The sequence below is a fragment of the Bos grunniens genome, chromosome 4 (assembly GCF_055505025.1).
Source record: "Bos grunniens cultivar Pamir isolate PY7600 chromosome 4, Bosgru_T2T1.0, whole genome shotgun sequence".
NCBI classification, from domain to species: Eukaryota; Metazoa; Chordata; class Mammalia; order Artiodactyla; family Bovidae; genus Bos; species Bos grunniens.
Window position 1 is genome coordinate 112,791,832 of NC_141168.1, and position 16,737 is coordinate 112,808,568.

The window sequence follows — 16,737 nt, forward strand, 5'->3', positions numbered from 1 at the left end:
TTTACTATGATGTTTATATTTGGAATTGATAAAACTCCAACATTTTAAAACTGATAGTCACACTATATTTTTTCATATATTATGTTTTCATCCACTTTTAAGCTTGCCAATGAAAAGACTGGAGGGAAATTCTCATTTATCTAGGATATCTATATCAGTAAGGTGTCAACCTCAGAAGCAGAACGAAAACAAAGATTTCATACCAGGACTGGCTTCTGCAGTTTTGGGGTTGGCTCAGCGAGCCTAGAATCAGCAGGGCAGGCCATTAGGAAACAATAGAGCCTGTCCCACAGATAGGGGCTGCAGGTTCCCATCCACAAGGGCTGGTCAGGGGGTAATGGGATATGTCCAGTCCAGGACATGCCCAACCACTCACCCATTAGAGCCCAGGAGGTCCTAACCCTCTCGAAGACCCTCCATCTATGAAGTCAGCCTTTCCAGGGCCACATACCTTTGCACTGACTGGGTCTTTAGTCACATCTGACAAATCTCCCTAAGCAGCACCTACCTTAGTGTTTACAATGATACAATGTGGGCATCCTGACTCTCGTAAGTGGACCCCCTGTGAAGCCCAGCAAAGCAGAAACACACCGGAGAGGGCTCTGCGGCTGTCACGTGGCCCAGCTAGCCGCCACTAAGCCAAGCAGCTTGCCAGGACTTGGGATATTCAGAAGGATGTTCCCTCCCACCCTGAGCATCCCATTTGATCATTTCATGTTCCTTTCCTTTCTAAAGGCAAAAGTGCACGGCTCTTTAAGTTGTTAGGTTTGAGGCTTTGCAATGGATTGATACATAAAACCCACCCACTCTTTTCATTATTTGGCAACAAAACATTAATTTTCATCTGGAATGTATTGTAACATTTCAATTTTTCAGTATTATCCTCCTATAATACTATTGTAAAGCCCCCGAGAAATCACTGCAGTTTACACTTGAACAACCTCATGAGCCCAGTTATACTTGGATTTTTTCAATAAATACATGCTACAGCACTACCCAATCCATGGTTGGGTGAATCCGTGGGTAGGGAATGGCAGACACAGTTTTTAATCTATGTGGAGGCTTAGTGCCCATAAGCTTTGGATTGTTCAAGGGGCCACTGTGTAAGCTTTCACTCTTTTCATTACTAACCATGAAATTAAAAAATATATATTTACAGTTTTGTTCCAAAGGATAAAATTCTAGAAAATCTGAAACTCGATCATTTTCTCACCTCCATGAAAGAAGATAGATTGGTGAGCGCTTTTTCAACTTTAAAGGAGACTGTGTATCATCTAATAAAGAACTCATTTACGTTAGATGATGGAGAATTATATTTTGATAATCATCAAGGACTGCAGCTCCTGGGAGATTTATTCCACACTCTTCTAAGGGAAACATCAATGAAAAACGAGACTGAAAATGATCTGGAGTTTCTTATGGTGCTGAATCAGTTGCTTTCCCATATGAACAGTTCTGAGGACCTTTTCAAACTCAATCAAGATCTCCGGTCAGCTCTTCACCTCGTGAGAGAAACCTCCATAGTGATAGCACATTTCATGGACACTCTTTTAAGCTCTCCTGTTAAGGACTTCCGTGTGCTGTACCCTTCCCTCCAGGAAGTTATACTTGCAAATCTAACCGATTTGCTTTCCTTTGTAAACAATTCATTCCCCCTAAGGAACAGAGCAACATTAGAAATTACCAGGCACTTACTGGGTGTTATCTCAGGAGCAGGTGGAGGGAACTGTACCCTTGACCCACTCTTGGAGATGTCTGACACTCTGACCATGCTGGCCGACGATGGTGTAGAGATGAAAGGTCTTGCCACGTCAGTCACCTCCACCGTGAAATTTCTTAAGTTAGCCAAGAAAATCGCAAGAAAGGTGGCCACCATGTTTCAAACTCATCTCATTTCCATTGCCAATGACACCATGAAATTCTTTGACACTCTTTATTTTCTTTTGCTACAAAGTGTTCGAAATGTTGTCAATGAAATGATTACTTTAAAAAAGGCAGATCATTTAATATTTGAAAATATAGATGACTTGTTGATGCTATTTCTTGACTTGGCCTTTGGGATGATTGGAGTTAAGCCTAATATTTCCCAAGACTCAGATATCCTCAATATGTCATCTGGCATATTCACATACATGAACCAGTCCAAACATCTTTATGATATTAGGGAAGAAATAGCTGACTTTTTAACTTCTGTGAAAATCAATTTGGGAGACGTGGAACGTCTCCTGGCTGCATTTAAAAATGGGGCCCAAATATTTTCTGTGGATTCTGTCAATTTATGGGAAGAAATCCTTGATTGCTTAGTTCTTATAAATAACATCACCAGCCATATAGACTTCTTATATTCTAACCCAACTTCCACTCATAATTTCCCTCGAGATACAAAATGGGAAATAACTCATGAAGTGATCCTGTTTCTGCGTGAAATCCTGTCCCAAAACAGGACAGAGCTAGGGAGCTACTTGAGAACGGTGATCAACCTCATCTCGGTCACGCTTTGGAATGACACAGGGAAGGACCACAGGGGTGTTTTGAATCTGTTGCTGACATTGGCTCCGCATCCAGATGACCTTCTGAAACTCATCAGGACAGTGGCAGAGGCCTCCCGTGAAGCGTCACTTTTTAACACCTCTTGGATTCAGAACGTGACTGAGCAGCAACTCCAAGAAGCGATCCAGACCCTGCTGAGGAAAATAGCTCTCATGAAGAAAGAGCTTCTCCTCAACAGCTCTCAGTGGAAGCACTCCATGAGCACTTTGCTTCAGCCCTTTTTTGAAATTTTTATTCATGCAACCACTGGAACACATGAGAAGACCCAGAAAGAGCTGGTTGACATTCCCAACATCCTCAAACCATTATCACGTTTTGAGAAATACCGGAAGGCATTGATCGCATTGGTTGAATACTGGCAGAGGGTCTCGCTGATTGATCAAAGGTAATGAAACACCCAATTTGTTTTATTCTGCCTGCCCGCACCACCCCTCCCCCGCCACAGTAACTATAAAACAGAAGCAGGCAGGAATCACACTGATCCAGGGTAAGTATAAGTTCAGTTCAGTCGCTCAGTCGTGTCCGACTCTCTGTGACCCCATGAATCGCAGCACGCCAGGCCTCTCTGTCCATCACCAACTCCCGGAGTACACTCAGACTCACGTCCATCGAGTCAGTGATGCCATCCAGCCATCTCATCCTCTGTCGACCCCTTCTCCTCCTTCCCCCAATCCCTCCAGCATCAGAGTCTTTTCCAATGAGTCAACTCTTCGCATGAGGTAGCCAAAGTACTGGAGTTTCAGCTTTAGCATCATTCCTTCCAAAGAAATCCCAGGGCTGATCTCCTTCAGAATGGACTGGTTGGATCTCCTTGCAGTCCAAGGGACTCTCAAGAGTCTTCTCCAACACCACAGTTCAAAAGCATCAGTTCTTTGGCGCTCAGTTTTCTTCACAGTCCAACTTTCACATCCATACATGACCACTGGAAAAACCATAGCCTTGACTAGACGGACCTTTGTTGGCAAAGTAATGTCTCTGCTTTTCAATATGCTATCTAGGTTGGTCATAACTTTCCTTCCAAGGAGTAAGCGTCTTTTAATTTCATGGCTGCAGTCACCATCTGCTGTGATTTTGGAGCCCCCCAAAATAGTCTGACACTGTTTCCACTGTTTCCCCATCTATTTCCCATGAATTGATGGTACCAGATGCCATGATCTTCATTCTCTGAATGCTGAGCTTTAAGCCAACCTTTTCACTCTCCTCTTTCACTTTCATCAAGAGGCTTTTTAGTTCCTCTTCACTTTCTGCCATAAAGGTGATGTTATCTGCATATCTGAGGTTATTGATATTTCTCTCGGCAATCTTGATTCCGGCTTGTGCTTCTTCTAGCCCAGCATTTCTCATGATGTATTTTCCTATAAATAAGGAACTTTTTAAACAGACTTTTTATATTCTAACCCAAATTCCACTCATAATTCCCTCAAGATACAAAGGGAAAGAACTCATCATCCTGTTTTTGCATGAAATCTTGTCATGAAACAGCAGAGAACTAGGGAGTTACTTGAGAATGGTGATCAACCTCATCTCAATCACGCTTTGGAATAGCATAGGGAAGAACCACAGGGATGTGGTCTTTGAGTTCAGCCTTCTTCTCCCTCTGATACTGGCTTCCACAGGAATGATTCAAGCCCAGTCCCTGCTTGCTATTTGACTAGTCAGCACTTAAATATGATTTGAATTTATTCCAAATCTTTCCATTCATTTTCCCCAAAAGTAAAAACCTCTCATTCTATTCACACATCCCAAGACTAGGTAGCTAACTGGCATTTCTGGTCCCCTGCTCTGGCAGCCAAGGGTCCTGCTACTTGATATGGAAATAGAGATTTGGGACCACTCAAGTCACACAGAAGTCTGCCCTTTCAGTGGTAACTGCCCACTGGGCAAGGCCAGATTTCACCCCTCCTCAGATTCCATCCAAGACCATGTGGTTGACCCACACCCAAGCACCAGCCGCCCAGCCTGAATGGTGGGTCAGGGGAATGGCAGGTTCCTGGAAGGCCCAGTGCTATTGGCCGTCATGCTCTGGAGGCTGTCTGCTGCCCAAGGATGTGGGCGAGAGCAGATGTGCCCTGGCCCATCCTCTCTGTGTGTGACACACGGTTCCAGTGGTCTGTGGGCTCCGCGGTACCGATGGCTCTGTGAGCCCCAAAGGGAGATGGAAAGTGAACCCTCACTCACCTGCCAGACAGCCTGACCTGCTCTCCTCTATCCCTGTTGCCACAGGGCTGCACCTTGAATCCACTCCTTCTTAAAAAGTTGGAAGGGTCTCTCCTTGGATAGTGAAGCAGGTGTTTATTGGCATGAAGAGCTATTAATAGCAGTGCCTTGGAATTTGAATGCTGGCTTTCAGAGCCTCACTGTTTCTGATCCTAAACTCTGTCTGACTTGACACTTGTCTCCGAATTTTTATTTGAGCTGGAGGTGATTCCGGCAACCCCTGCTCCCCACCAGTCCTGGCTTTCACCCTGAAGTGTCCAGTCCTTCATGGAGGTACTTTACACCGTGGCCCCAAGACTGGAAACTAGTGGGCTGTGATCTGGCTGGGTGTGGTCATCCAAGGCACAGTGCCCAGTTTCATTCCACTTTAGTGATTCCTTCCTTCCACTATTTTTTCCCTGTCTTTTTGTTGTTGTTCGGTCACTCAGTGACTCTTTGTGACCCTATGACTGCAGCATGCCAGGCTTCCCTGTCCTTCACCATCTTCCGGAGCTTGCTCAAACTCATGTCCACTGAGTCGGTGATGCCATCTCCTGTCTTTACTTTTTTTTGATCACTGCCTTCTTGATGAGGAAGATACAAAAAGTCCAAGACAGAGAACCCCTCTGGTAGGGAGGGAATGCCAGGATTGTTGGCAACAAAATGATGCTCTGAATGAAAACAGGAGACCTACTGTCTCCTCGGCTGTGTCCTCTGATGTCTGTGGAGTGAGTGGCCCAGCAGTGGGATGGTTCTTTCACAAGTGTTACACATGCAGTCACTTAGAGAAGCTGGTCTTCACCTCTAATATTCCTGTCTGTTTCCCCCAAGTGTCTTGGATACCTGTCAGGCTTTCCTGCAGTCCCCGAAGCCCCCGGATGCTGTGGTGACCCTGTGGAGAATGGAGACGCTGGCCCAGCGCATGCTCCTCCTCCTTGCAGGTGAGCTGCTCTTGGGAGAAGGGCTGGTTGGTCCCCGCCTGTTTCCAGAGCTCAACTGGCCACAAGATGGTTGGATGCCCTTGAGCTACTCTTGGGCTCAACTGCAGCCTTCTTGCCAGGTTCCCTAGACCCTGAGGACCTCCTCTCCCCCTGCCCCCAGCACTGTGACCTCCAGCCAAGGTGAACATCCCCCTCCCTGCTCCAAGCTCTGCCTCTGCTCATGGAATGTGCTTCCCTGTCTCTGTGGCCTCAACTTCAGCCACGCCCTCTGGCTGGAGCCAGGGCATCTCTTCCAGGAGGAATGCCTGCGTCCCATTTGCGTCCTGTTTGCTTGTGGTGACCTTGAGTTGACCTCTATCTAATGTGGTATTAAGGCTCCTATTTCTTAAGTCTCCCTCCTCTGCCCGAGTCAATGTTCTTTGGAGGCAGCAACTGTGTCTCCGTCTCCTGTGCGTGCCCAGTGCCTGGCGTGGAAGATCACTCTACTGACAGGTGCTGGGTGGTCCATGCAGTGACTCAACTCCTAGAACACTTTCTCTGAAGTCCTGGCACTGAGTGCTTGTCTTTAAGTTTGTTGGACCCTCTCCTGCATTTGTTTGCTACCTCACTGAGAACAGGATCTGTTACTCATTCAGTTCTGTCTCCATGATACTCAGCATAGAGTCTGTGACAGTGAGTCATTGCTACTTACATTGTAAACGAATTCATTCATCTAAGATCCTTCTTACCAAATCCATTACTACAGATTTCAGTGACATTTCCCTGGCATACCATTGTGGAAGGAAAGTACCACGAGCTGCCTCGTGGGGCTCCTGGGTGATTTTTAGATCTTTTTCCAAGACGTGAACCCTGGCCTCAGAGCACATTTGGACCATAGACTGCACAGTGCTGCTGGAGTGTATTCACCCACGCATGCATGTTGCTGCTTTTTCACGCGTAGGCTCCTAAATGAGGCTGCACCCAGACCTCTTTTTTTTTTTTTAATTAAAACAATGTGTTTTTGGCCACATTCCTTTGTGGCTCAAATGGTAAATAATCTGCCTGCAATTCAGGAGACCTGGGTTCAATCCCTTGGTAGGGAAGATCCCCTGGAGAAGGGGATGGCAACCTACTCCAGTGTTCTTGCCTGGAGAATTCCATGGACAGAGGAGTCTGGCAGGATACGGTCCATGGGGTCATAAAGATTCAGACATGACTGAACGACTAACACTTTCACACTTGCTGCTGCATGTGGAATCTTAGTTCTCTAACCAGGGTTGGAACCTGTGCCTCTGCATTGGGAGCACAGAGTCTCAACCACTGGGTCACCAGGGAAGTCTTTGCACACAGCTGTCTTGGTGTAGTCGGGCCTAAAGTCCTTGACAGCAATGGTGTCAGGGATGTTGGGGAGATGGGTGTGAGCCCAGAGGAGGACACGAGGAAGCTGAGGTGGGCTGATCAGGAGAAGAGAGGAGCTGGGGTCAGTGGAGCAGGCTGTGAGCCCTGGGTCCCGCGTGGAGCCTGCCAGGCCAGCTCTGCCCCCTCCCTGTCGTCCCAGGTGGACCTGACACCTGTCTCACGCTGCTGCCTCCTCCTGACTTACTCTCTGATGACTGTAATTACTTAGATGATTATTCTCAGGTGAGGCGTTATGTCCCCTGAGAAGCTCTTCTCAGCACCCCTGCCTGGGTTCGGTGGCCCTGTGTCAGGCCCCTTAGCTGTGCCCTCTGGGCAGTGAGCCCGTGGGCTCCTTGTGACTGCATTTGAATGTGGGGACTGGAGCCGGCAGCCACTGGCAGATGCTTGGTGAGTGAACACGTGAGCACGTGTTAGCAGCCCTCTTGGGCTCAAGTCTCTGTCCCCCGGGACTCCTGCATGAGCGTGGTCTGTGAATTTTGCTCTGACATCCTGGAGGGAACATGTGGCCCTGGCAGGCAGTGTCCAGGCCCAGGTGTCCCTGTGTGGCTGTGTGGCACTGGAGGACACCCTGCAGAGGTTGCTTGGGCTCAGTGCAGGAGTGACCACACCCGCCACCAACAGTGATCTAGGGCCTGGAGGGGGTTGACTAAGGGTGTGCGCAGCAGAGGCTGGGGCTTTGGGAGGAGAGGCTCGTTTAGGGCAGGACCCAGCATATCAAGTGTTAGTGTTAGTTGCTCAGTTGTGTCAGACTCGGCAACCCCATGGATGCAGCCCGCTAGGCTCCTCTGTCCATGTGATTCTCCAGGCAGGAATACTGTGGTGGGTTGCCTTTTCCTCCTCCAGGGGATCTTCCCGACCCAGGCATCAAATCTGGGTCTCCTGCATTGTAGGCAGATTCTTTGCCATCTGAGCCACCAGGGAAGATGTCAACTTTGATCTCACATTAAGTTGAATCATGGTGGCTGGGGCAGGGGAAGGACCAGGGCTTCCAGACCAAATGGGCCGGGGTCCAGTGCCTGCAGACACAGGCTGGCCTGAGCTGGACACAGAGGCTGGAGCTCGTGGCTATTTCCAAGTGAGAGGATGAAATCAGTGAGGCATGGATGCATGGGTGCCTGGCATGTACTAGGCCTGCTCCTGGATTCTGTTAAGAGGGCAGGTTGAGTATGGGTGGCCCTGCCCACCGTGAGGACATCATCCCACAGCTTACGAAGAGCTGTTTGTAGCGAAAAAGGGTAACTTAGGGTCTAGCACAGGCTTAGCTTTGATCCACTCACTCACCTCTCTTTTGTAATACCTTCTTAAACCCAAGAATCGATGAATCTTTTAGTGGCAGAGCAGGAGAGGAGTGAGGCTGGTCTGGGAGGCAAGGTGAATTCATTTTATAAGTGAAATCCCAGTTGTCATGTAGGTTTATTTTTTTCTTTAAAGAAAAATCTCTGTTCCCAGCCAGAGATGTTATGAGTGTTGTTGCTGTATTATGCACCTCGGCTCACCTTTGGGTGGCTGACAGATATTCTCACATGCAGAGCTCGCACTCTAAAATGTGGCTGCTTATCTGACATAGTGAACCCAGCCACACTTTAAAGCATAATTATTTCACTGTTTTATAGTCAGCTAATGTAATGGCTTTTAAATAAATTAAACATTCATCAATACTTGAATTTATATGTATTTTGCCATTCTGTACTGCATTTGCTAAATTAATATAGCACACTTGAGTCACTTCGTTACTGAAGATTAATTTCTAATTTTTATATTTCATTTCAAGAAAACCCAAGCATGTCATACTTAAGCATGAGTAACATTCAAACTTCATCTCCACTTTCCTTATTAAGTTGTCACTCCATTCTGTAGTGACAGGCCCCGAGAAGTTACAGGGTATTGGGTAGAATGGGCCAAAATGGGCAAGTCGTCCTCCTCTGTCACACAGAGGGAATACAGTCAGATCTGTTACAGTGACTGTTGACAATGAAGCAGTGATTGGTGTGTCACAGAGTTAAGTTCAGCAACACCATGAGGAAAGTAACATTTTTGTCCTTTGGATCTAGTACCTGAAATACGTTAGAAAAGTCTGCCTGGGAACAGGGTGTGTAGTTTGACGGCTCTTAAACCAAAAGGGACCTTGTAGTCACCTTTGACTTGGTTTGATCTGGTTTCCCAAATTGGCAAACAAAGGTCCAGAGAGTGTGAGTGACTTGCCCAGGGCCTGGGGTGTGGGGGAGAAGTCAGAGTCCCTCTTCGGTGGAGAGGCATAGAAGGGATGACCAAACAGAGAAGAGGGTCCGGACAGGGAGATGGGCCAGGCATGGGGGTGGCCTGATGTGACCAAATGCTGGAAGAATGCCAGTAGCAGGTGGGAAGAGCCAGGACTGGTCGAGGGGGCAGGTCTGCAGAGGCCAAGTGAGGTGCAGCAGGAATGGGCCTGGAAGGTAGGGGACAGAGGTTAGCATTTCCAAGCCTCCTGGGCAGCTGCAGGACAGTGTCAGTGGTGGGGCAGCTACATCTCCAAAACAGAGGGTCCATTTGTTCTCAAGGCTTCCCTGGTGGCTCTGATGGTAAAGAATCCACTTGCAATGCAGGAAACTTGGATTCGACCCTAGGATTGGGAAGATTCCCTGGAGAAGGAAATGGCAACCACTCCAGTGTTCTTACCTGGAGAATCCCATGGACAGAGGAGCCTGGTGGGGTCACAAAGCATCAGACATGACTGAGTGACTAAGCACACACACATTTGTCCTCAAAGATACATGCTGGATGCTTCATATACCTTCAGATCAGATCAGATCAGATCAGTCGCTCAGTTGTGTCCGACTCTTTGCGACCCCATGAATCACAGCACGCCAGGCCTCCCTGTCCATCACCCACCCCCGGAGTTCACTCAGACTCACGTCCATCGAGTCAGTGATGCCATCCAGCCATCTCATCCTCTGTCGTCCCCTTCTCCTCCTGCTTCCAATCCTTCCCAGCATCAGAGTCTTTTCCAATGAGTCAACTCTTCGCATGAGGTGGCCAAAGTACTGGAGTTTCAGCTTTAGCATCATTCCTTCCAAAGAAATCCCAGGGCTGATCTCCTTCAGAATGGACTGGTACCTTACCTTATTCATTTTCCATTTTAATAAGAGATTACTTGTATTTTTAACAATAATATGTTGGGTTTCAAAATCAGAGAAATAGCAAGATTAATGAGAAAATATAAACTGGGTGGTCTGCTTCTGGAAAGTGTGAATTTGGGTTTATTCTATGCACTCTACCTTGTCTGCAGTTCAAAACCATTTTAAAAAAAGAATTTTTGAGAGACAATGTAAAAATGTAAGAAGCAGGACTTTTGCTTCTTTTTTTTCCCTATGTGAAAGTGACAGAAGTTTTGTTATTCGTGAGAATACATTTCATCTTCTGTAAGGTGAAGACACAGAAGCACGTGTGAAGCCAGGGGCTGCACGCCTGTGGATGCGCTAGGTTTGCGCATGCGCAGTGGAGCCCTCTGTGATTCAGCAGGGTGGGTCGCGAGGCTGCGCTGAGCAGCGTTGCGAGCAGCCGGGAAGCAAGGCAGTTGTAGTCCTGAGAAGATAAGAGGTCAGGAGCCTGGGGAAGGAGCCGAGAGCGAGTGAGATGGAGCCGCAGGTTCCTTCACCAGCTGCCTGCTTTAGGAAGAGCACGTGGCCCAGGGTGGAGGCGAGTTGGGGGGAGGGAGTGGCGAGGGACAGGCCTGTCAGGGTGTCACCCTGTCCTGGGCATGACCTGGGGGCTCTGGACAAGGCACAGTGTCCAGAGGTGTTGAGTGTGACTGACAGTCGGGTTTGTGAGGAGCCAGGTGGTACTCCCAGGATGCCGCATCTAAAGGGTGGACGGTGGGGGCCTGCTGTCCATCGTGTGTGTGTGTGTGTGTGTGTGTGCGCGCGCACGCGTGCGTGCACGCATGTGTGAGTGAGAGAGCTCGAGCAAGCGAGAGATGCACCTTCAGACTGAGGCCCTTCTACCTGTCGCTACTCCAGGCCCGTTGGTGAAAACCAAGACTGCCCTGGGCAAAGTGGGTGACGGGGGCACGTTGCCCAAGGGGTGCGAAGACGGGGGCCGTTTGGGGCGGGGGAGAAATATCTTAACTTCTATACTTTCAGTTAGACCAGAATAAAACAGTGTTTATTTAGTTGCATTTGAGACTCAAAAGGAGCAGCGTCCCCCTCATTTCTGGTAGTTTTAGAATTCTTTATGAATCTGAGTCATTTTGAACCTTTTAACAGTGCCTTCGTGAGAGCCGAGGAGAACTGCATACTGATGGCTTCTCTGTGTGTTTCCTCTGCAGAAAACCACTCTCTGACGAAGGACATATTGTGTGCCGCTCTGCACTGTGAGCAGAGCGTGGCGAGGCTTCTGCTGTTAGCTGCCCTGCGAGCGGTCGTTCTGGGGCACGACCATTACCAGGTTTGGCATCTTTGATGACTCAGAGACCTCCCTATTCCTTATGACTGGCCTGTGCAGGACAGTTTCCTGTTCCAGGCTTGCTGGCGTGGTCCTAAAGACAAGGGACCATGGTGCAGAGCTGTGTGGGGAGTCAGGGCTGCAGACTGGGTGTCCACACCTCCTCCCCCAGGTCTTCCGGCTGCTGCTTGAGTGGCTGGCACAGGCTTGGGAGAGCTGGTTGTTAAATGTTTAAGAGTTTTGCAAGTTGGTTCTTAAACATAGACATCATTAAGAATCCAATTATATATGGTAAAATAAAGTTGAAAACAAAGACTCTAAACATTAAGATTCCTCACTTCTAATTAGTTTAGCATGTTTTGCTCTTGTCTGAGAAGGTTGGCGTTCTTTTATCTGCACAGTGGGCCTGCTACTGCTGGTCTCTTCCCCATCCTGTGTTCAGTGACGTCATGTAGCCTGTTTGAGTAGGTCATGCCGAGAGTCTGGCAGGCAGAAGGAACATGGGGGCAGAGGAGAAAAGCCATGTGTGCGTGAGTTTGCCACCAAGTAGGAAGCGAATAGTCTGGTCTGATGGACTGCCCAGCCCCACCCTCCCCAGGCCTCAGATGGACAAGACTCCGGCCAAGGCCTCATGCTCTGAACACCACTGGTCCCAGGCTTCTCGTCTTCCTTGCTCCACAATTCAGAGGTTCTGTGTGGTGGCCCCTTTAGGGGACTTGCGTTTTGGTGCTCATATCACATGCAGAGTTCATTTGTGCCCAGGAAATCCCAAGGCAGGGACTCAGAGGCCAGGACTCTCTACTTTGACACCTCAGAATTCTTCACATTTGACTTGCTTGGAACGCACATTTGTTAGTTCTCTGATCATCTGAACAATTCATGACTTTCCTTTGTGAGAGTGATCAGTGGCAGTTTTGAGAAAGATATTTAGAAGCGTTATTAAAATGTAATGTGTTCTCTCAGCCTTAGCACCATCTTTGGAGAAACCTCTGTGCCATGAGAGTGAAGTGGAGGGAGAAGCCATTGTGCAAAAGAAAACAGATGAGGCGGAGGTCCAAGCAAACGTGTACACCCATGGCAGCCACAGAGGCAGGAACAAGGGAAGCCAGAGGCCAGGGACGCTGGGACAAACTGCTGGACTGCATGCCTGCTATCCAGAACTTGTCTCAGTGGATCTGGAACTTTGAATGGTCTCCATGGCCATTCTGATCTCCTCAATCACCTTTGAGAGACTCAGCTTGCTTGTATCAAAGCAGCCCCTTTTGGTCCTTTGCCCTGGACCTGTGACATTATGGGCTAGTTCTCTTCTCAGTTGTGGCTGAACGTAACGTGTACAATACATCATCTCTTTTGCTGTCTTAGCTGAAGGAAAAAAAAATAGTATGTGTTGATTTACATGAGATAGGGGCTTCCCTGGTGGCTCAGTGGTAAAGAATCCGCTGGCCAATGCAGGGAACTAGGGTTCAATCCCTGGGTCAGGAAGAGTTCCTGGAGAAGGAAATGGCACCCCACTCTGGTATTGTTGCCTGGAGAATCCCATGGACAAAGGAGCCTGGCAGACTACAGTCTACGGGGTCACAGAGAGTCAGACGTGACTGAGCATGCGTGAGTTACATGAGATGAGATTTCCCCAAATCCCCACAACCTGGGACTGTGCTTGCAATATCAGGAAGAACTGGGTGATGAAATAAATCAATTCTGATGATGTGAAATAAATGATATACAGCAGAACTATATTTAAAACGGGTAACCAACAAGGACCTACTGTATAGCACAAGGAATTCTGCCCAGTGATGTGTGGCAGCCTGGATGGGAGGGGAGTTTGGGGAGAATGGATCCATGTATATGGATGAGTCCTTTGCTGGTTATCGGAAACAACCACAGCACTGTTAATTGGCTATACCCCAATACAAAATTAGAAGTGTTAAGTTTGGAGGAAAAATGATATATAGCAGAACTGCTGAGTCCAGGGAAGTGTGTATAGGTTTATATGTGTCTGTACATACAAATACATGTGATCTCCTGCATTTGGGGTCATTTTATATTTTAAGTGAAGTTATATTTGCCAGTTAGTTTTATGAATTATAGGTATTTTACATTCTTATCAATTTATAGGTATTGTATACTTTATAAAATGATCAGTCTTTTATACAGCTGTTTATGCTTGTAAAAGATGCTGATAACGTGTCCATGGAGTCTTAAGAGTCAGGGCCTAGACCAGGGATTCTTCCATGGGGTTTCTCTAAGCACCCACTTCTCCTGCCAAAGAGTGGCCTGGCACCTTCCTTGAACAGTGTCTGTTTTCAGGCTCTCAGCTGGGCAGTGCTGGTCCTTGCCATGCCCTTGTGTCCGCTGGGTAAATGGCAGGGCCAGGCAGAGCAAGGCTCTCCTGGTTCCCAGCCAAGGGCTCCTTCCAAGACCTTGCAGTGTGCACCCAGGCAGTTGGGCAGGATCAGACATTCTCCGTCTCCTCTGCCCTGTTTCCTTAGAGTGAGGACGGTGGACTGGCAGCTGTGTAGACAGTAGACTGACGGTCCATGTGATGCTCGGCAAGGATGCCAGCGTGTCTGGTTGAGTTCATGCCAACAGTCTCCAACTGTATCACTGCTGTGTTTTCTAGGAATTGGAAAAGATATGGACCTCTCCCCATCAACTAAGCTGTGAAGGCCTTCACAGGAATCTCTCTAGAGCCTTGGAAAGCTTCAGAAGCAGTTTGGAAGATACCAGTGAGCAGGACTGTGAATGCCAGTCTGGGCCGGCCTCCAAGCCACACACGTATGCCCTGGTGGGGCCCAAGCTGCCTCAGTCTCTCTCTTCATAAGGACGATGTCGTGCATTAGTAAATTATGAATCTCAGGCAATAATGTATAACATACACCGTTAATGGCTCAGAGGGTAAAGCATCTGCCTGCAATGTGGGAAACCGGGGTTTGATCCCTGGGTCAGGAGGAGCCCCTGGAGAAGGAAATGGCAACCCACTCCGGTACTCTTGCCTGGAAAATCCCATGGACGGAGAAGCTTGGTAGGCATCATGGGATCACAAAGAGTCAGACACGACTGAGCAACTTCACTTTCACACACCGTTAATGTACACATTAATGCATGTATTTTCTCACCCACACCAAAGTTTCCCATGACTTTTAACTTTTGAAATTGTAAGTGGTAGGAGCAGCATTAGTGCTGAGGCTGGCTTTATTGGGGAACAAGAAATTGAATCAAAATGTCAAGATTCAACATTACAATATGGTAGTAAAGATGTTCTGTAGAGTCAGGCAGTGATTTTCCAAAGCATCTTCATACTGGGTTAATTTTGCTCTGTGTTCTCAAAGTGTTAACCCTCAGAAAAGGAAGTTGGGGACTTGTTTCTGAAAGTGACTTATTCCCAGAAAAAATGGTGTTCCTCTGACTTTTTGGTATCCTCATTTCTCATACATTCCATGGTCTACCCTAACTGTTCTTTCTGCATTTATGAGAAGCCATTTGTTATGCATCCTTACTCTCCTGCCTCCTCCTGCTTGGCAGGGGGTGTCATGATATTAATGGGTGTCCACACACAGACACATCGTGTGTCCAATTATCTGAGAAATTTTAGGGAAAGGCAATCTTGTTATCTAGCTCATTTCCTGGGAACTGAGGCAGTGTATTCAACGAACATTGTTCCTGGGGCTTTATCTTGCCTAAATTAGCTTTAATTTTCTGCCATTTTAGGTTGGCCCAAAGCCTGGAGAAGACTTTATTGTTGTCTGGGAATCCCATAATGACTTTTCTTAGCAATTTCACAGTAGCTGAGGGTGAGTATGTAGCTCCTCCAAGTGTGCTTGATTAAATATTAAATTTAGTTTCTCACACAAATATATCATTAAAATAAAACATGTAAAGGGTGAGTTATGCTATCTATATGTGGTAAATAGCAATTTAGAGCCTGGATGCTCTGATGTATTTGGGGCTGAGAAGAAAGTCCTAGAATCCTGGGTACCAAAACGAAGAAAGGATGAGAGACGCTTCTGTGGTCCAGGAGTCTCCCTGGCCCTGTCTCCCTGTCTCCCAGTCTTATAGATCCCGAAGCCCCCTTGCATCACCGTGTCAGGTCTGAAGAATTCTGGCAAATCTCTTGTTTGGAAAAGTGAGATGAATAGATATGTGGGGAGAAGTGAGTTTCCTTGGTCACTGTTCCCTTGGTGGGGACACTTCTTTCTAGAGTAAAATTTAAAATGCATGGGTCTTAGAGGAAGCAACTGAGCAGAATTGCCACATCATCTGGGGTTTTGTTTTACTTCTGATACAAATGATCGCAGCACCCCCACGGAAGAGTAAGGTTTGACTTTATTTGGTGCTTGTTATGGGCTGGATGGAGTGGAAGAACGGTCCTTGCCAGGTTTTCATGTCAGATCTTATCTTCACTACTTCAGTCAGGAGTAGCCCGAATATTTATTATTATAAGATTTCCTTCCTTCTGATTGTCTTTCAGATGTAAAAGTAAAAGATTTGATGCAGAATATCAGCAAGTTAACTGAAGAGCTCCGATCTCTGCACATCTCAGATGGAACCATCAACAGTATTTTAGAAGCAAACATCTCCCACTCAAAGGTGGGGTTGCCACTTCTGTTCATGGCTGGGGCTGCTGACCTCCTGTGGTCCTACCCCTACCCCACGGCTGGGGATCCCCTGTGAACTGTGTGTGTGTATTTGTTAATTGCTCAGGTGTGTCTGAGTCTTTGCAACCCCCTGGACCGTAGCCCATCAGCCTCCTCTGTTCATGAAATTTAGCAAAGAATACTGGAGTAGGTAGCTGTTTCCTTCTCCAGGGGATCTTCCTGACCCAGGGATCCAACCTGAGTCTCCCGCATTGCAGGCAAATTCTTTACCGTCTAAGCCAGCAGGGAAGCCCCTGAACCATGTAAATGGAGCCAGAAAGGAGATCACAGAACACGCTGGCAACCCAGGGGCATCATGATCTGCTGCCAAGACCTTGGAGTCTTCAGTTTCATAATAGTGTCTTTACCAGAGTTCAGTTCAGTTCAGTCACTCAGTTGTGTCCTACTCTTTGCAACGGCAGCATGCCAGACTTCCCTGTCCCATCACCAACTCCTATATCTTGCTCAAACTCATGTCCATCAAGTTAGTGATGCCATCCAACTCTCATCCTCTGTCGTCCCCTTCTCCTGCCTTCAGTCTTTCCCAGCATCAGGGTCTTTTCTGATGAGTCTATTCTTCACATAAGGTATTGGCCAAA

The 16,737-nt window shown here is 47.5% G+C and overlaps 1 protein-coding gene across 2 annotated transcripts in view; it reads left to right on the forward strand.

Annotated features, from left to right (window-relative positions):
• Nucleotides 1–16,737, forward strand: part of ABCA13 (ATP binding cassette subfamily A member 13) — a 393,960-nt gene that overhangs the window by 75,455 nt on the left and 301,768 nt on the right. For both annotated transcript variants that reach the window (XR_015163267.1, XM_086398601.1), the window contains exons 18-23: nucleotides 1,160–2,935; nucleotides 5,578–5,687; nucleotides 11,389–11,507; nucleotides 14,125–14,279; nucleotides 15,213–15,295; nucleotides 15,973–16,091. Coding sequence is in view for 1 of the 2 variants with exons in the window: in XM_086398601.1 (XP_086254727.1) it covers nucleotides 1,160–2,935; nucleotides 5,578–5,687; nucleotides 11,389–11,507; nucleotides 14,125–14,279; nucleotides 15,213–15,295; nucleotides 15,973–16,091 (2,362 nt within the window). In the remaining variant the exon portion in view is untranslated. The remainder of the gene's footprint in view (nucleotides 1–1,159; nucleotides 2,936–5,577; nucleotides 5,688–11,388; nucleotides 11,508–14,124; nucleotides 14,280–15,212; nucleotides 15,296–15,972; nucleotides 16,092–16,737) is intronic.